The sequence below is a fragment of the Protopterus annectens genome, chromosome 3.part0, assembly GCF_019279795.1.
Source record: "Protopterus annectens isolate FY-2018-M chromosome 3.part0, PAN1.0, whole genome shotgun sequence".
Lineage (NCBI taxonomy): Eukaryota > Metazoa > Chordata > Ceratodontiformes > Protopteridae > Protopterus > Protopterus annectens.
In genome coordinates this window covers 1,527,473,349-1,527,489,638 of record NC_056731.1, presented here as the reverse complement: position 1 = coordinate 1,527,489,638, position 16,290 = coordinate 1,527,473,349, and the positions used below count along the sequence as shown (strand labels likewise).

The 16,290-nt window shown below is 41.5% G+C and overlaps 1 protein-coding gene across 1 annotated transcript in view; it reads left to right on the top strand.

Annotated features, from left to right (window-relative positions):
- Positions 1-16,290, top strand: part of LPIN2 (lipin 2) — a 1,688,564-nt gene that overhangs the window by 1,004,280 nt on the left and 667,994 nt on the right. Inside the window, exon 11 of the mRNA XM_044065902.1 lies at positions 12,392-12,481. Coding sequence (XP_043921837.1) covers positions 12,392-12,481 — 90 coding nt within the window. The remainder of the gene's footprint in view (positions 1-12,391; positions 12,482-16,290) is intronic.

Here is a 16,290-nt window from a genome sequence, read left to right as displayed (position 1 = left end):
AAATGGTTAAGAAATGACTTTGTTTCAGAGCAGTCCTTGGTCAATTGTGATTGTTTCTTAAACACAAACTTTTCTTTGCTTTGGCTCATTAGCAGCAGTACAGAGAACTGCCTGCTCACACCCTTGTTCTCCCCTCCCCCTTCCCTGTTTATTACCTTAAGACAATCTCAAAGTTAATAAATATTACCTGTGGCAGGCACCATTTTTACAACTACAGCCACCCTTGTCACTATCATATGTTCATTTATCAGTTAACTATGTTACCTGATTGTTTCCAGCCCCCTCATAAGAGCAACTAACAGGGTCTCTACCGCTGCTCCCACCCTGCCCCTATTCCTCCGCCCCCAGTGGTCCCACCTTTATTACACTCACAAACCCCTCCCATCTTTCCAGTAGCCAACCACAGCGCTAACCCAACACTACCTCCTCCATCTTCCCACTACTATCACACCTCCTCAACTAACATGTACAAGCATACCTTACCTATGCTCACTGCATGCACTCTCCTTGCATATCTTACATCCTACCAAAGCTCCATCATTCCCCCACTCAACCACTACCACTGTACTACTACTCACACCACCACTCATCTCACCCTTACTCAAGCTCCCCTCCCACCAACTCAAGAAACATCCCTATGCACCCTCCACATATTCTACCAACTATATCACTCAAACATAAAGCATCTCTACAACTTAACACAGTAACCCTCCCACCATACCTATTACACAAAGAGCACAATCATAAAGTTTCCCTTGTAAACAAACACATTCAAAAACTGAGAAAACAAATAACCTCATGCATATCTAAACTTGCCCTAAGTGGAGATATCCACCCCAACCCTGGCCCTACCATCTCCAACCCCAATTCTCACAATCAGACTAGAAACCACAACTTCTCCCATATTACAGCCAATAGAAAGCCAAGTGACTTCCTTCTACTAAGCCTAAATATTAGAAGTATATCCAACAAAGTCCATGAACTCCATGCCACCATAGACTTGTACTCCCCAGATATAGTCATCCTGATAGAAACCTGGCTAAAACCTCACATTACCAGTGAGCAAATACTTCCCTACAGGTTATGGCGTACTAAGAGTAGACCGGCTAAACAAGAAAGGAGGCGGTGGCAGCTATAATAGTTAAACAGCATCTAAACATTAAATATCTTAAAATCATCAGCTCCACAAATAGGCAATGAAGAAATAATATATACCAACCTCAAAATAAACCAAAACAAAACCATCAACATAATTGGATGCTACTTCCCACCTGGCCAAAACATCCCTCCACTAGAAAACCTCCTCAGCTGGTCTACCTACCATCTCCCCCAAGAAACTATAATTTTAGGTGATTTCAATATTGACTGGCAATCCTGTTCTGGCAACCATCCAACCCATCATGTAAATCTTCATGGCTTCACCCAACTAGTCCAGTCACCAACCAGGATAAATAAAAACTCCAGCAAGCACACTACCCTGGACTGGATACTAGTCGGTAAGAGCCACCAGTCATATATAATAGGCTGCTTATCAGATAGCATCAGTGATCACTCCCCAACATTCCTACTCAAAAAATACCTATACCAAGCTAAACCTGTCATCTACCGTCAAATACGTAAAAAACTAAACTTTAACCCACTCACATTCATCTCATCCCTCAAAGAATGTAACTTGCATCCTCTGAAGTACCTTAGTCTTGATGACACAGTTGAATTTTTTAATACTACCTTCCTGAGCATCCTTAATTACCATGCCCCCATAAGACTTTCCAGAATCAAAGCACAACCCTCTCCATGGCTACAGAAAACCACTAAGTCAGAAATGAAAAACAGGGATAAAGCCTGGGAGCACTGGCGCAAAACCAAAACCCCCTCAACTAGACAGAAATTCCTAGAACTACGCAATAGATTCAAAAAGCTAATAAAACAGGACAAATTCCAATACTACCAGTCTGCCCTAGACTCCTCCCAACACAACCCCAAACAATTCTGGTCCTCCATAAACTCCATCCTCCACCCAGGTAAAGTCAGTACCCCTCCTCCTAACATCCCTCACTCCTCAGAAAATATTGCTACCGCATTCAACACACACTTCACACAAAAAACATACCATCACTAGCTAAACAACACAATCCCCCCTCCCCTCCAACCCACACCTTCAACTAGTAATCTCCCCACTGCCTTCTCTTTTTCTCTTGTACCTACCTCCAACATAAAAAAACTCTTAACTAAACTTAAGCCCACCAGATTAGCAGCAGACAACCTCCCAAGTGAATACCTACAAATTGCAGCTGATGCTTTGGCCTACCCAGTATCCATCTTGATTAACCGATCTCTGTCAGAAAGTTACGTCCCCACACTGTGGAAAGTATCACATATAATTCCCCTCCACAAAGGCGGACCCTCCACAGAACTAACCAATTACCGCCCCATAGCTATTCTCTCTCCACTCTCCAAAATACTAGAGAGATGCATACACTCTCAGGTCTCAGACTACCTCCTTACTAACAACCTCCTTTCCAGTACTCAGCATGGTTTCCAGCCAAACCATAGCACCACCACTGCCTTACTCTCCTTTACTAACACTATCTTTCAGCATAAAAACAATGGCTATTTCTCCTCTGCTACTTTCCTAGACCTATCTAAAGCATTTGACATGGTCCCACACAAACAACGTATCTCTGTCCTCAATAACCTATCCTCACAATCCGTCACCAACTGGTTTCAGAGTTACCTGTCTGACCTCCAACAATCCGTTGTATGGCAGAATGACACATCTCCCCAACTACCTGTCTCCATAGGGGTTCCCCAAGGATCCATCTTTGGACCCCTACTCTTCTCTGTCTTCACCAATAATCTAGCCTCTGCCACCAAACATGGCACACTCATACAATACGCAGATGACTCAACCATCATCTGCTCAGCCCAGTCCCTACCCAAACAGCAAAAAGTCACACAGGAAGCCTTTTCCTCTGTTGAAACTTGGTTATCCGATGCCCAATTAATACTCAACCCAAACAAAACTAAACTACTCATATTCCAACCCACCAAACATACTCAAAACAACTCTCACTTTAACATCACAGCAAAAGACAACACCACTATATACCCAACTGAACACACCAAATTGCTAGGAGTGGAAATAGAAAATAAACTAAAATTTGACATTCACATATCCATGACCATAAAAAAAGTCCACAAAAAAACTAGGGGCGCTATACAGAAATAAGCAACTTCTCACCAAAGCAGAAAAGATTTAAATAGCAAATTCCCACCTTATCTCCACCATACTTTATGCCTCTCCAATATATACCAACCCTAAGGCAATGCGATCTAAACAAGCTAGAGATCTGCTACAACAAAATCGCCAAATTCGCCACAGGGGCATCCTACCATAGTCACCACTGTCTCTCACTTGCTGAACTGGGCTGGCTTGAACTCCCTCACCTCCTTCAATGGTATCAGCTCTCACTCGCCCACAAACTAGTAAACCATCCACTAAATGTCCCATCCCTCCAGAATCTACTCCAACCCTATCGCACCACCAGACCACTAAGATCCAGCAACAAAAATCACTTGCAGATCACTAAAGCCAATAACTCTGCTGGTGAAGCACTATTCTCTTGCACCATAGCCAAATTATGGAACTCCCTCTCACCCACAATTACCTCTATACCATCATGCACCCACTTCAAAACTTTACTAAAAGCACACCTAAAAACATGCTGGCTATGCCCTTGCAACTCTCATTCTAACATCACCCACCCCATCCAAACACTACCTTTCTTTCCACTCCGCTAACTACCTTGATTATAACAAGTTCAGATACTCATAAGCCAGTACTTATTATACAGCAGGAACAACTTCTTGTAACATTTGTTAATGTCTGTTATGTGCTTCACAGATAAATATTCTAGTTGTCTACTGATGTACTATGTTCTTCATCTGTAAATATGTTGTAAGTAATTGCTATGTAAATTGTTAATCACTATGTAATCCAATGTAACTACTTTCTGTTTATTTTAACTTTGGAGCTTTTCTCCCCGGGCCTCCGCTGAAAATGAACCTACGTCCAGTCGGACACTCCCGGTCAACAAATATAAATAAATATGGTCAACTGCCTCATTCAGACAGATTGCAAAGAAAAGCTCAAGGACCTCCTCTTTGTCAAAACCCTCCTAACCTTTTTAGGGTATGCAGTCAACGAGAAGAAATCAAGGCAAAACACCCTTCAGGATGATTATTTTGTTGGGAGCACTGCTGGACACAGCATCCCAAATGGCCTTCGTATCCCCCAGAAAAGCAGAGCTTCCTGCCTCTCTCTTTTACCCAGATGGCTTCCAGAAATCACTTCACTGCGAGGAAGTTCCTGCAAGCCTTGGGGTACATGGATTTTGCATCCTTCTAATTCCTCTGGCCAGGCTTCACATGAGAAAACTTCAGTGGTACCTAAAGAACCTTTGGTGTCAGCGTTCTCAACCTCTAGAGCAGAGATGTCCACCCTGTAGCCTGCAGGGCACATGCAACCCTCAGAGCTCTTCCATGCGGCCCACAACCTTAAACTGCAACTTTAGTGTACGCATGTGCCAAAACACTTTGTTTTTTGTGCCAGTAACCTGTAACCACAAAGTTGGTGTGCGCATGTGCCAAAGCACCCTTCCCGTTTTTTTTTTAACGTCACAGTAGGATCTGTATGTTAGCACCGCTTTATTTTGTGCAGAAGAATCAGTGTGTGTGTGTTCCTGCTGAAGAGGGATTTATGTACGGATTTGCCGTCATTGCCTTTGAAAGGAACAGCACCTAAGTGTATTAATAGGTAAGTGCAGAGTGAGCAAGTGCACGCATGACAGAAGACTAAGTATATCTCAGAATCCTATCATTAGGGTGCCTTGTGAAATCATATCTAAAATAATAGCTGTTCCTCAGACTATATGATTTTTACTGTCATTTTAAATGTATAGCATACGGTTATTTTACTTGTTTAGGAAGACAGTTACATATTTGAGAATATGCAGCCTGTTTTTCTAGATTCTGTTAGCTCATGCAGTGGGCTGTATAAAGCTGAATACTCTCATTTGTCCTGATAAGTTTATAATAATATCAGGAAGTGATGTAGGGATATTGACATTTGTATGCAGCGTCATATCTAGGCCGGTATGGTAATAAGATATTGAAAACAAGTAATCTCCGTGGTATCCCCGAAGTCTCAAAACAACCCACTAAAGTGTAGTGGGTCTAAAAACAAAACAGTGTAAGAAACTTCTCTGTGTGGAAGATTTTCAGCCCATATATTTCTAGTTAATCACTGTATATTAATCAGATCAGACAATAGTAGTAGAAGTAGCGAAAGTAAACTTGTCAAGTCAAAAAGTAATAATAGAAAATATATAATTCTGCAGCATTACTAAGTATTCGAAAGTAATCCAAGCAAGGCAGGCTGTCTGTTTCCAGTCGAAAATCCTTTAAGTACACAGACAAGTGATCCAGGTAAAACAAAAATAGAGTAATAATTTCCTCACAAGCTTTCTAAGGGTAGCTTGTGAGCCAAAAGGTTAGACACCCCTGCTCTAGAGACCTCTCTATATCTCTGATCCCCTGTATAAGGGGTGAGTTTCTCTGGTGGGCAGGGGCCTGTGCCCAGAACAAGGGTCTTTCCTTCACACTCGGCCCAACCGGGCAGACCATTGCCTCCGACTCCTCACACATAGCTTGGGGTGCTCACCTAGAAGGCAGGTGCACCCAAGGTCTTTGGGATGCCCACCATCTTCCCCTTACACATCAATCAGAAGGAAATGACAGTACGAAAGGCTCTGACATCCTTCAAACCCCATCTCAAGCCAGGGGGTTCTCCTTATCAAAACAGACAACACCACAGTAATGTGGTACATCAACAAACAGGGAGGGACCCAATCTTACCCTCTGCGCAGACTAGCCATGAACCTCTGGCTGACCACCTCTTCCATGGGACTACACCTTGATAGCCCAATACCTACCAGGGATCAACAACACCCTGGCAGACCACTTGAGCAGAAACTTACTGGACTACCACAAATGGCAGCTCCAGAGGAAAATCTTTTTGCAGATCACTCAGGCGTGCAGAGCTCCTGTGGTGGATCTCTTTACTTTGCATCTCAACCATCAGCTGAAAAAAAATTCTGTACCAGGGAGTATCACCACCTAGCATGGAAGGTGGATGCCTTGGCCTTCCCCTGGAACACCCTCTTTGTGTACACATTCCCTCCACTGCCTCTTATTCTCAAGGTACTGATCAAAGTAAGGGAGGAGAGACCAAAGGCCATCCTCATTGCTCCAGACTGGCCCAGACAACATTGGTACCCCTTACTGATCAGCCTGACCTTACAGCTTCCCAGGCAGCTTCCCCTGATCTCAGACCTCTTTACTCAGGTGGCGGGGGGGGGGGGTGCTGCACCCAGACTTGCAGACCCTCAAACTATCATCTTGGCTAATACTCTAAAGGCAAACAAGGGGCCCCTGTTAAGCAAACAGGTCCTAGACATTATCACAGAGGCCAGAATCCCCAGCACCAGAAAATCTTACGCAGGAAAATGTAAAATATTCTGCTCCTGGAGCTAGTCCAGAGGGGGCAATACCTCACAACCTTCCATCCCTCTTATCCTTGACTACCTAGTGGAGCTACTTAATAGTGGCCTCTCCTTCTCCTCTATTAAAATCCATGCCTCAGCCATTTCAGCTCATTTTGATACAGAACAGCCCCTGTTCTCCCATCCTTTGATTGAGCAATTTCTCAGAAGGACTTCTAATATCAGACCTCCCAGAAGACCACCCACTAAAGCCTGGGACCTGGATTATGTTTTGGAAAAACTAACTTTACCACCCTTCGAACCTGCTGCTTCAGCAGAACTAAGATACCTCTCCTGGAAGACTGCTTTTCTCGTAGCTATCATCTCAGCCAGAAGGGTTTCAGAACTTCAGGCACTGATGGCCATTGAGCCCTTCATCATCTTCCATGCAGACAGGGTCTCCCTGAGGACTAATTCCTCCTTTATGCCCAAAGTGGTATCTAATGTAACACTGAACCAGGCCATACATCTACCCACCTTCTTTCCTAACCCTCAAAACAAGGGGGAAAGAATTTTGCACTCACTAGACGTGCACAGACAGCTCAGATACTATCTAGACCTTACTAAACCCTTCAGGAAAACAGACCAACTACTTGTCAGTTTTGCCCCAGAGGCAGAGGGGACACCCATTTCCAAACGGATATCACACTGTATCCGTTTCTGCTACACATTGCATGGGAACCCCCCCCCCCCCCAAGGTCTGTTCAAACCCATTCTACTAGGGCAGCCTCCATTTCCACAGCATTCCTCAGAGGAGTTCCCACCAGGGACATCCTGGAAGCTGCCACCTGGACTTCTGTCCATACCTTTACCAAGAATTACCACCTACCTCTATTTTCTAAGGCTGGGGCAGGGTTTGCCTCTGCAGTTCTGCAGGACTTGCTGACCCATTCCTAGGCCTCTTGCTAATCCTACCACCCCTCTCCTCAGCTTTGGGAATCCTCTCACAGGTGATGACTGCATCAGTAAAACACGAAGAACATAGTACAGTTGTGTACACTTACCATAAATGTAGATGTTCAAGTGTATTCACTGTTGCAGTCCTGGTTTCCCACCCTCCTTCCCCTTATATTTTCTTTTTAGGGAGACATAAGTTTCTAACGGTGGCTTTTAGCCACCAGGACCACTTTAACATATTTACTTGGGCCTCTGACTGGTTAGGGCAAGAAAAACTGATGTAATGACATTGGGTGCCTTTCTTTGTAGCACTGACGACCTGACATCAGGCAGCAAGTGACAGCAGCCGACGCAGAAAAACATTGACTTTGGTATTTGGGCTGGCCGAGGGCTACCACAGCAGGGATAACCCACAGGTGATGACTGCAACAGTGAATACACTCAAACATCTGCATTTATTGTAAGTGTACACAACTGTACTTTAGCCACGTAGGTAGTTTTTCTGATTACCTGTCTAATAATACTTAATCTAAAATTATTCTCCTTTAATCTCCTGTCACTAATGCTGTTCTCCCTTTCTTCACTTTCATCTTGTCTAGTCCCTGTCCAAACTTATGCTAAACTGTCCTGGAGACACTAACTCTTACACTAATAACACACATCACTACTTCCTACCCATCATTGCTCGTCTTTCACACACAGTATATTGGTCTTTAAACCTAAACTGTTTCTGACACAGCTATACCTGTTTAACATTAAAATTGCTGACAATTTAACCAAAATTAAATCTTACCTTTGCTGTACAATCTTGAAATTCCTCCAGCTCTGTGCTGACATCCACCCTAACCCTGGTCCCAACATCACTCAGTTCCCAACATCAACCCATATTCCAGGTTCACTAAATATGCTTAAATTTATCTCAGTAAACACACAACACGTGCAGCAAAAATCTCTGAGTTGCATGCTTGGATAACTGCACAATCTCCTGACATACTAGTAATCACTGAAACCTGGCTTAGACCGCACATAAAAAATACCGCAGTACTTCCATCTTGCTTTAATATGTTCAGAGCTGATTGACTTCAAAGAAACTGAGGTGGCATTGCAGTAACATATCCTGATTCTATCTCCTTAACCCCTCACAACCAATCCATACTCTCCTTTGACAAAGCTGAACTATTGATCACCTACCTTAAATTAAACAACAACATTCTCTGCATTATAGCTTTATATATAGCCCCTTGGCAATAACCTATCAACTCTGGAAAATATTCAATCATGGGTGTCAAAAAACATCTCTTTGGAAACGGTAATATTAAGTGATGTCAACACTGACTAGCATAAACCTATTTGGATTTTCTTAACTAATTACTCACCCAATCTTTACCAGCTCCACAAACCAATATGGCTCAATTATTGATTGGATTTTGGTCTCTCATCCTAGCAATTTCTGTACATTGAAAACACTTCCAGCCACTATCAGTGATCATCACCATGTCATCTGCACAACTAGACTCATCACTAATTCATGCAGACATATATACAACACAGTACGAAATTTATCCAGCTTTAACCAGCAGGCCTTTACAAATGTATTAAACTCCATTAATTGGTCCTTCCTAAAATACTTACCACTAGATGATGCAGTTGGAACAATTTAATTCTACATTCCTAAACACCTTAGGCAGCTTAGCTCCTACCAGAAGGAAAAAGTCAAAACCAACTGTACTCCTTAGCTTTTTCTGTCTGTACCAGATCACTTGTGCAAAAAAGAGAAGGCTTAGACAACTTACCTAAAAACATAAGACTCATAATAATTTACAGCATTTCAAAGCACTGCGCAACCTTGTAAAGAAACAGGTAAATTTAGATAAAAAGATTCTATGCAACACTACAAGATCAGCACAAATCCAGTCCAAAAACCTTCTGGCACACTATCAAAACAATCCTACGCCCAGGAAGTCAGTTCTCCCCTCAACCTGTGATAGTATCTCTCCCTGACATACCATCTCAGTTTAACTTTTACTTCATCGATAGCATAGCTTCCATCACAAACAATTCTCTCCGTCACCCTCTACTTTCTCTCAGCCTCCTATTACTTCTCACTCCATATTTTCCCTTCAACCAGTTCCCACTTCTTTCATCAAATCCCTCTTGTGCAAGCTCAAGCCATGTTCCCCCTTTGCAGACAATCTTCCTAATGAATTCCTAAAAATAGCTGCTGATTCAATTACTTACCCGGTCTCCATAATCATTAATAGATCTATCAGGGAAGCTTATGTCCCCTCCCTGTGGAAAAAATCCTTCATCTTTCTCCTCCACGAAGGTGGCACCTCCACAGAAATTTCTAACTTTAGGCCAATTGCTATTCTTTCACCACTATCAATACTTCTAGAAAAATGTATCCATAAACAACTTCAATACCTACTTGACAGTTTTCTCTCTCCCACCCAACATGGATTCAGACCAGCACACAGCAGTATCACTGCTATACCGTCCTTTACTGACAGTGTCAACAAAGCTTGTCACTCAAGAAACGTTCTCTCTTCTCTGTTCTTTGATCTGTCCAAAGCCTTTGATACTCTCCCCTACCCCGAGCTCTTCTGGGCTTAACTAAAACATCCTTACAGTGGTTCACTAGCTGTCTCTCTAACAGATATCAGTCTGTCAAATGGAACTCTTAATTTTTCTCCTTACTTACCGGCCAGCACTGGAGTACCACAAGGCTCTATACTAGGTCCACTTCTCTTCAACATTTTTATTACCCATTTTAATATTGTCACCAAACAAGCCACCCTAATTCAATATGCTGAATACTCTACATTGATGTGCTGTGCCAGGAATCTTTCTTGTCTGCAGAGCTTAACTCAAGAAGCATTCAGTTCCATTGAGTCTTGGCTGCCCAGCAACCATCTACTACTACTTAACCCCCCCAAAAAAACTAAATTATTTTACCAAGACAAATTACACCAGATACTTCTAACTTTGCTATTACTTCTCTGAACAATACTTCAATGTGGTTCCACACACAAAACTGTTAGGTGTAGCTATCGACAACAATCTTAAGTTTGACTTGCTTATCAGTAACAACTTAAAAAAAAAAAATCAGAAATTGGGCATGATGTATATGGCTAAGAAATTCATCTCCAATTCAGCTAGAGTAACTCTTGCCTACCACCTGTCTCTTACTTTCCCTTGTGTACGCTTCATCTATTCAATATTCCCTCTTCCCTCAAAGCAAAACTTAGCCATTGTTATAATAAATGGCTAAATTTGCGGCATTGCAACAGACCAAGCCCACTACTCTCACCATTGCTCTGCTCTCAAGTCCCTAAATTGGCTCAAACTATTCCACCTTCTCACCTTTAATCGGCTAATACTAACACACACACAACACTGTACAACTCCTCATTTTCTCAAACTACATCATCACTACTTCAACGCTCTGTTCCAGTTCATGACCTGTGCTCTTCTCAGTTATCTACTATCTATTTGCATACCTCAAAGATGTAACGGTGTTGGTCTTTACTATCACTGTGTTGCCAAAAAGTGAAGTAAGTCTAGAATCAGTCAGACTTGTACCCCACTACTGGTCCTTCAAGTCTAAGCTGAAAGAACATCTAACCAATAATTGGATCTGCCCATGCTCCACACCATCTTAGTAACTCTTAGATTCCATTCTCCCCAGTCTTAATAGACTATTTCTTGATCTATCCTAATTCCCTTCCTGCATTAACTACTTTCTAGCCTAACCTTTCTATAATTCCTTAACCATCTAATATTCCTTCTCGCTATTATTAAACTAACCTTTATCTATCCCAGAAATTGACTGACAGTTAGTACCCAAGTATCTTGCCAGAAAGTGTATATAGTTTTTACAACTTATTTTGTATTATATTTTCCATGGATTATGTAACATCCATATTAGGAACTGTCTTCTATATAATGTACATTTAGCATTATTGCTTGCTTTATATTTGCTTATTTTCTTTTATTGTATTCATAAGGTGTACTCCTGTGTGATTGTGTTAGTCTTTGTAATCAATGTTGATTTGTAATCCTGTTTAAATTATACTGTGGAGCTTTTCTTCCCTGGCCTCTGCTAAAAATGGGCTCGTACCCAGTCGGACTTTACCAGTAAACAAATGTCAAATAAATAAATTTACCTTTTTAATGGGTGTGTGTTGTGAGTTTCATGTCCCATCCTCATTCCCAGAATCGAAGAGTACGTCATATTTCCCGACTTGCAGAGCTCAGCTAATTAGTGCAATTTTTCAGTGGCTAATATTTTTTTAAGCTTCAGGTTGTAGAAGGCTTAAAAGAAATTTTTTTTTTTGCCCCAAGAATGGAAAAATGCAGCTTTATATGAAAGCACAAGGTTAGAGTTGTGAATTTTGAGCCTGAATAGCTTTATGACCTCAGTGGGTTTGAAATAAAAAAAAGCGATGCAGCTTCCTTGCATTTGTTTCATTAGCAAAATGCATTCAGATGTAATAGTTAAAGGGATGTAACAGCAAAAGGAACAATTTCCTATTGAAAATATATTGAAAGTATCTGGAGATTTCAGTTAGTCCTAGCTAGGTGTGCACTTAGGAAGCTCCCTATGATAGAAATGCCACAGAGTGGGAGAAGCTACTAAGTCGTGCTTTTTTAATGTGTGAAAGTATGATAATTATTCTTAAGGGATGAAAATGCATTCTGGGAAATGAAATGTTGCATTTAAGACAGTTTTCTTTTGAGTAAACAGTGGTTGTTACCAGGAAAACCACGTGTTAAATGATGAGCTTGAATATTCTGTCTTGAAGTGATGCATTGAAAACTCAGCCAAGAATGTTGCAAACAGCTTTACACAACTCTACCAGTAAATATTTCTGTTCATGTATTCTTTTAAGGCCACAGTAGAATCTTGGGTTAAAGAAAAAATGCCAAAGAAAACTGGGAGATGGTGGTTCTGGCGCAAGAGGGAAAACATGGCCACTCAGGTAAGCTTAAATTGTTAATGTGTCTCGGTTTGTGTCTGGCTCTTGTTACATTTGATTAAATTGCTTTAAAACTTTTGAAATTGTCTAGAATGATTAAGGAACATTGACAGCTTTTTTTGCATCCAAGTATATTTTCACACTATGGTTACTGGCCTGTAAGTAGAATAATTCAGTTGTGTTAGCAGATCCACCTTCTGTTTCATAGAACTGAAGTCTTAAAATGCTTTTCTTTGCTCGTTTTTTGTTCATATCATTAGCCATTGTACAGCAAATATATTTAGTTTGATAATCAAATGATGCACATTTTATCATCTGTATACTGCAGTGCTAAGCAGTGAAAGAAATCCTTTAAGATTGAATTGTGCATTTAAATTAGCACATACAGTGTTATGTCTGCTATCTGGCCTTCCAGGTGCCTGTCGTCTACTTAGCCTGAATTTATGAATAAAGCTTTTAAAAGTACTCGAGAAATGAAATGTTTATATGTGATAATACTAACTCAGTTTTCCATTCTGTGAAATCAGGCATGTAGTCTCATTAAGTCATATGGGCTGCATAAGTAGTCTGTTACATACTGTCCTAATCTTGCTGAGTTTCTAAGTAATCATTAAGAAGTTCAAGGTATTTCTGTCTCTTTCATCAACAGGTGATCATATTATTGTATACTTTCATGGTTCAATGAATTTTTGTTGCTACGCCTTTTTATTTTTATTGTTTAGATTTTGCTTGGATAATACAGTATTAATAGTCCACATAAGAATTTGGCTGTTGGTGGTGCAGCGGTAGCATTGTCACCTCATAGCAAGAGGTTCTCCCATTCGATTCTCGGCTGGAGCGCCTTCTGTGTGGAGTCTGCATGTCCTCCCTGCGGTCGAGTGGCATTCGAAAGACATGCATAAATGGGCGTGCCTTCGTTGAAGGCTGGGCGTCGAGCTGGCACCTCGGCACCGTAAAAATCTACTGCCAGTCATTAGCGGACCAGAGTTCCGCTGTGGTGACCCCTAACTGGGAAAAAAACGAAAGAAAAACAACAACTGATCTTGGTTTGAGGGGCCCTTTCAGGGAACATGCATGTATAGTGTGCCCCATTATTGGAGCTTCTGAAAAATCTCAAACTCCTGCACTTAGGATGTGCACACCTTCCTGTTGCTTAAAAAATATATATATATTCCTCCCCATCCTACTTTTCCTCCCCATCTCACTTAAGGCTCAGACTCTTCATGTGTACATTCAGTGCTTTGAACTTACAAGTCCAGCATGTGCCACCCAGCCACATATAATCTACTATGTCAGTTACCCACCATATTTTCTGTTCATTCTTGATGCTTATATAGCAGTAGTGCTAAGACTATACCTTACTTTCAAAATCTTTAATCTGCTGCTCTCCATCTTTCCCTCTTTACTGCAAAACTGCAATACTGTATTGTTCAAACATTCGCTATTATCCCATGTCATCAGTTGTATTCTTGTTTGGCTTGCATACGTAATACTAGTTATATAGATGTTAGATTTTATCTATTTTGTAGTACCTATTCTGTAATGTTTTCTGTACCATTGCTGCTTGATTTCTAAATTTTGATTCTGTAGCTTTATCATGTTTTTGGAGCTTTTTTCCCCAGGCCTCTACTAAAAACAGACTCGCCCTGGCCTAGTAGACCTCCCGGTAAACAAATGCAAATAAACAAACTAGTTCTTTCTAGAAGATAGTGCAGTTTAGATCTCTGGCTAGTCTGTATTGGAAGTGATTTGTCTTTAATTCTTGAAAAGCTTACGCCTTCTGGGTGTAGCTACAGTCCCTGGATTATGATTCAGGACCACCAGAATAACAGTTTTTTTTTTTTCAGTGGCAAGGGGTTGGCCTGAAAGTATCTCTACTCTATGGGGGGGTCCTTAAGTTCTTCTACTCTGTAACTCACTGGTATTGACAAGAGAAGCTTGAAACTTTTTATCAGCGTTTGGTGCGCCTCAGTAATAGAGGATATAATGTACAAGGACTGAGCTCAAATGATCCCTATTGTAGAGTGAAGTAATGAAGTAAAGGAGCTTGGAGTCTTAAGTTTGAGTCTGGCCCTTACTCTATTTTGTTGTCTTTTGTACTTAACATTTGCCCATTAAGTCATTGTCTTGCTTCTTCTGTGTAGAAAAACAAATGGGTGTTTGACACCCTGGGGTGTCAGCATGACCTCCCTTTAATCACCAAGACAAGCTGCCATCTATAGAGCAAATAAATAGTGAGTTTTGAAAGTCCTTGGTACATTTTTTGGAGATTACAATTGATCCTGGAGGTGAAAATCCCTTTGCCAGTTGTGTTCACTAGCTGAGGTTGCAATAGTCTTCGCAGGCATTCCTATACCCAGTTTTGCATCATTGGACAATCCCTAGCCATGCCTGAAATTTTGGAAGATAAGTGCATGAGAGCCCTATAAAGTAATAATGCAGTATGCAGGTATTGCCCACAAACTAGACTCTAACTCTTGGTGCCTCAGTAGACTTGCACTTTGTTTTCCATTTTATGTTGGACCATTGTGGCAGTCTGACCAGGTTGTGCTCAGATTTTACCACTACTCTGTCTTCTGGGCAAGAAAGCTTAAGAGGTGGCCCATTAGTTTAAGCTAGAGCAGGCATTTGGTTTCTTCTTGAATCCTTGGTTATTGTAAATCCTGACATGGTGAATTCCATTATTAAATGTAAGATCAAAGTCTTTCTTCCTTTTATCCCTCCTATTTTATGATTCCTTTTGTGTTTGTCAGCATGGGAGGACACTGACAGTAACATTTGATCTGATATTGTTAATCCTCGTTCATTCCTTACGCATGGGTATCGGTTCCAACCCGGCCATTTTCCAAGTTCACGTCAGCTTCAAACTCTCGAGCTAAACTCTTACCCACAATCCCCCTTTCCCTGTTACCTCAGATTTCGTTTGCCGCGTTGCCATTCAGTTGTGTCAAGCTACTTCTCTTGAGCTAAGTAGTTATTTGTTGCTTAATAGTCTTTCATATTACTTTTCTGTCAGAAAAGTTTCTATTTCATTGTCTCTTACCCTATCGCATCTAGCGTAAATATTTTCTTCAGGTTTTTCTGCTCTTTTCTCTACCTTTTTACCGCAAGATATTCTCTCTTTACCATCGTTGGTAATCCTTCCCTTTTTTCTCATACCTTCGGGTATTCTTTTGTACCATTGCTGGTACCCTTTTCTGTTAATTTATTTGCTGTCATGGCAGATAAGAAAGGTAGTCCGGGGTTTAAGCGGTGTTCTGATTGTGGACACAAACTACCTACTTCTGATGCACACACTTTGTGCATTTATTGTTTGGGGGCATCCCAATTGTCTGTTGACCCGCCCTGTAATATCTGTGAAAACTTTTCAAATAGAACTTTGTTGGAAAGGAAAAACAAGCTGTTGCTGAAGGGACTTCTTAAATCTCCCTTTTCAGAAGCTTTTTCTGGGTCTGAGGCCTCAACCCCTCCTAGAGCCCATAAGAAAATCTTGGATGTTCCTACCAAGGCTAAATGTTTGCCTTCGTCCCAGGCTGGTGACTCCCGCCAACCAAAACCTAAAAAGGTTAAAGTTTCGACTCCGGAGCTCATTCAGTCAGTGCCTTCGGTGCCTAGACCTTCGGCACCGAGGCCTTTGGCTTCATTAGTGATGTCCGGCTGTGTCTTCTCCTGCAGCCTTCACTATATCGGCACCGAGGGGCTCCTCGGTTCAGACTAATTACCACTGTATCGGCACCGACCGTTCAGTCAGCCCAGACCTTGACCATGTCTGTTCCGACTTCATCCTCGGAACCAACTCCTTTATTGTTGAC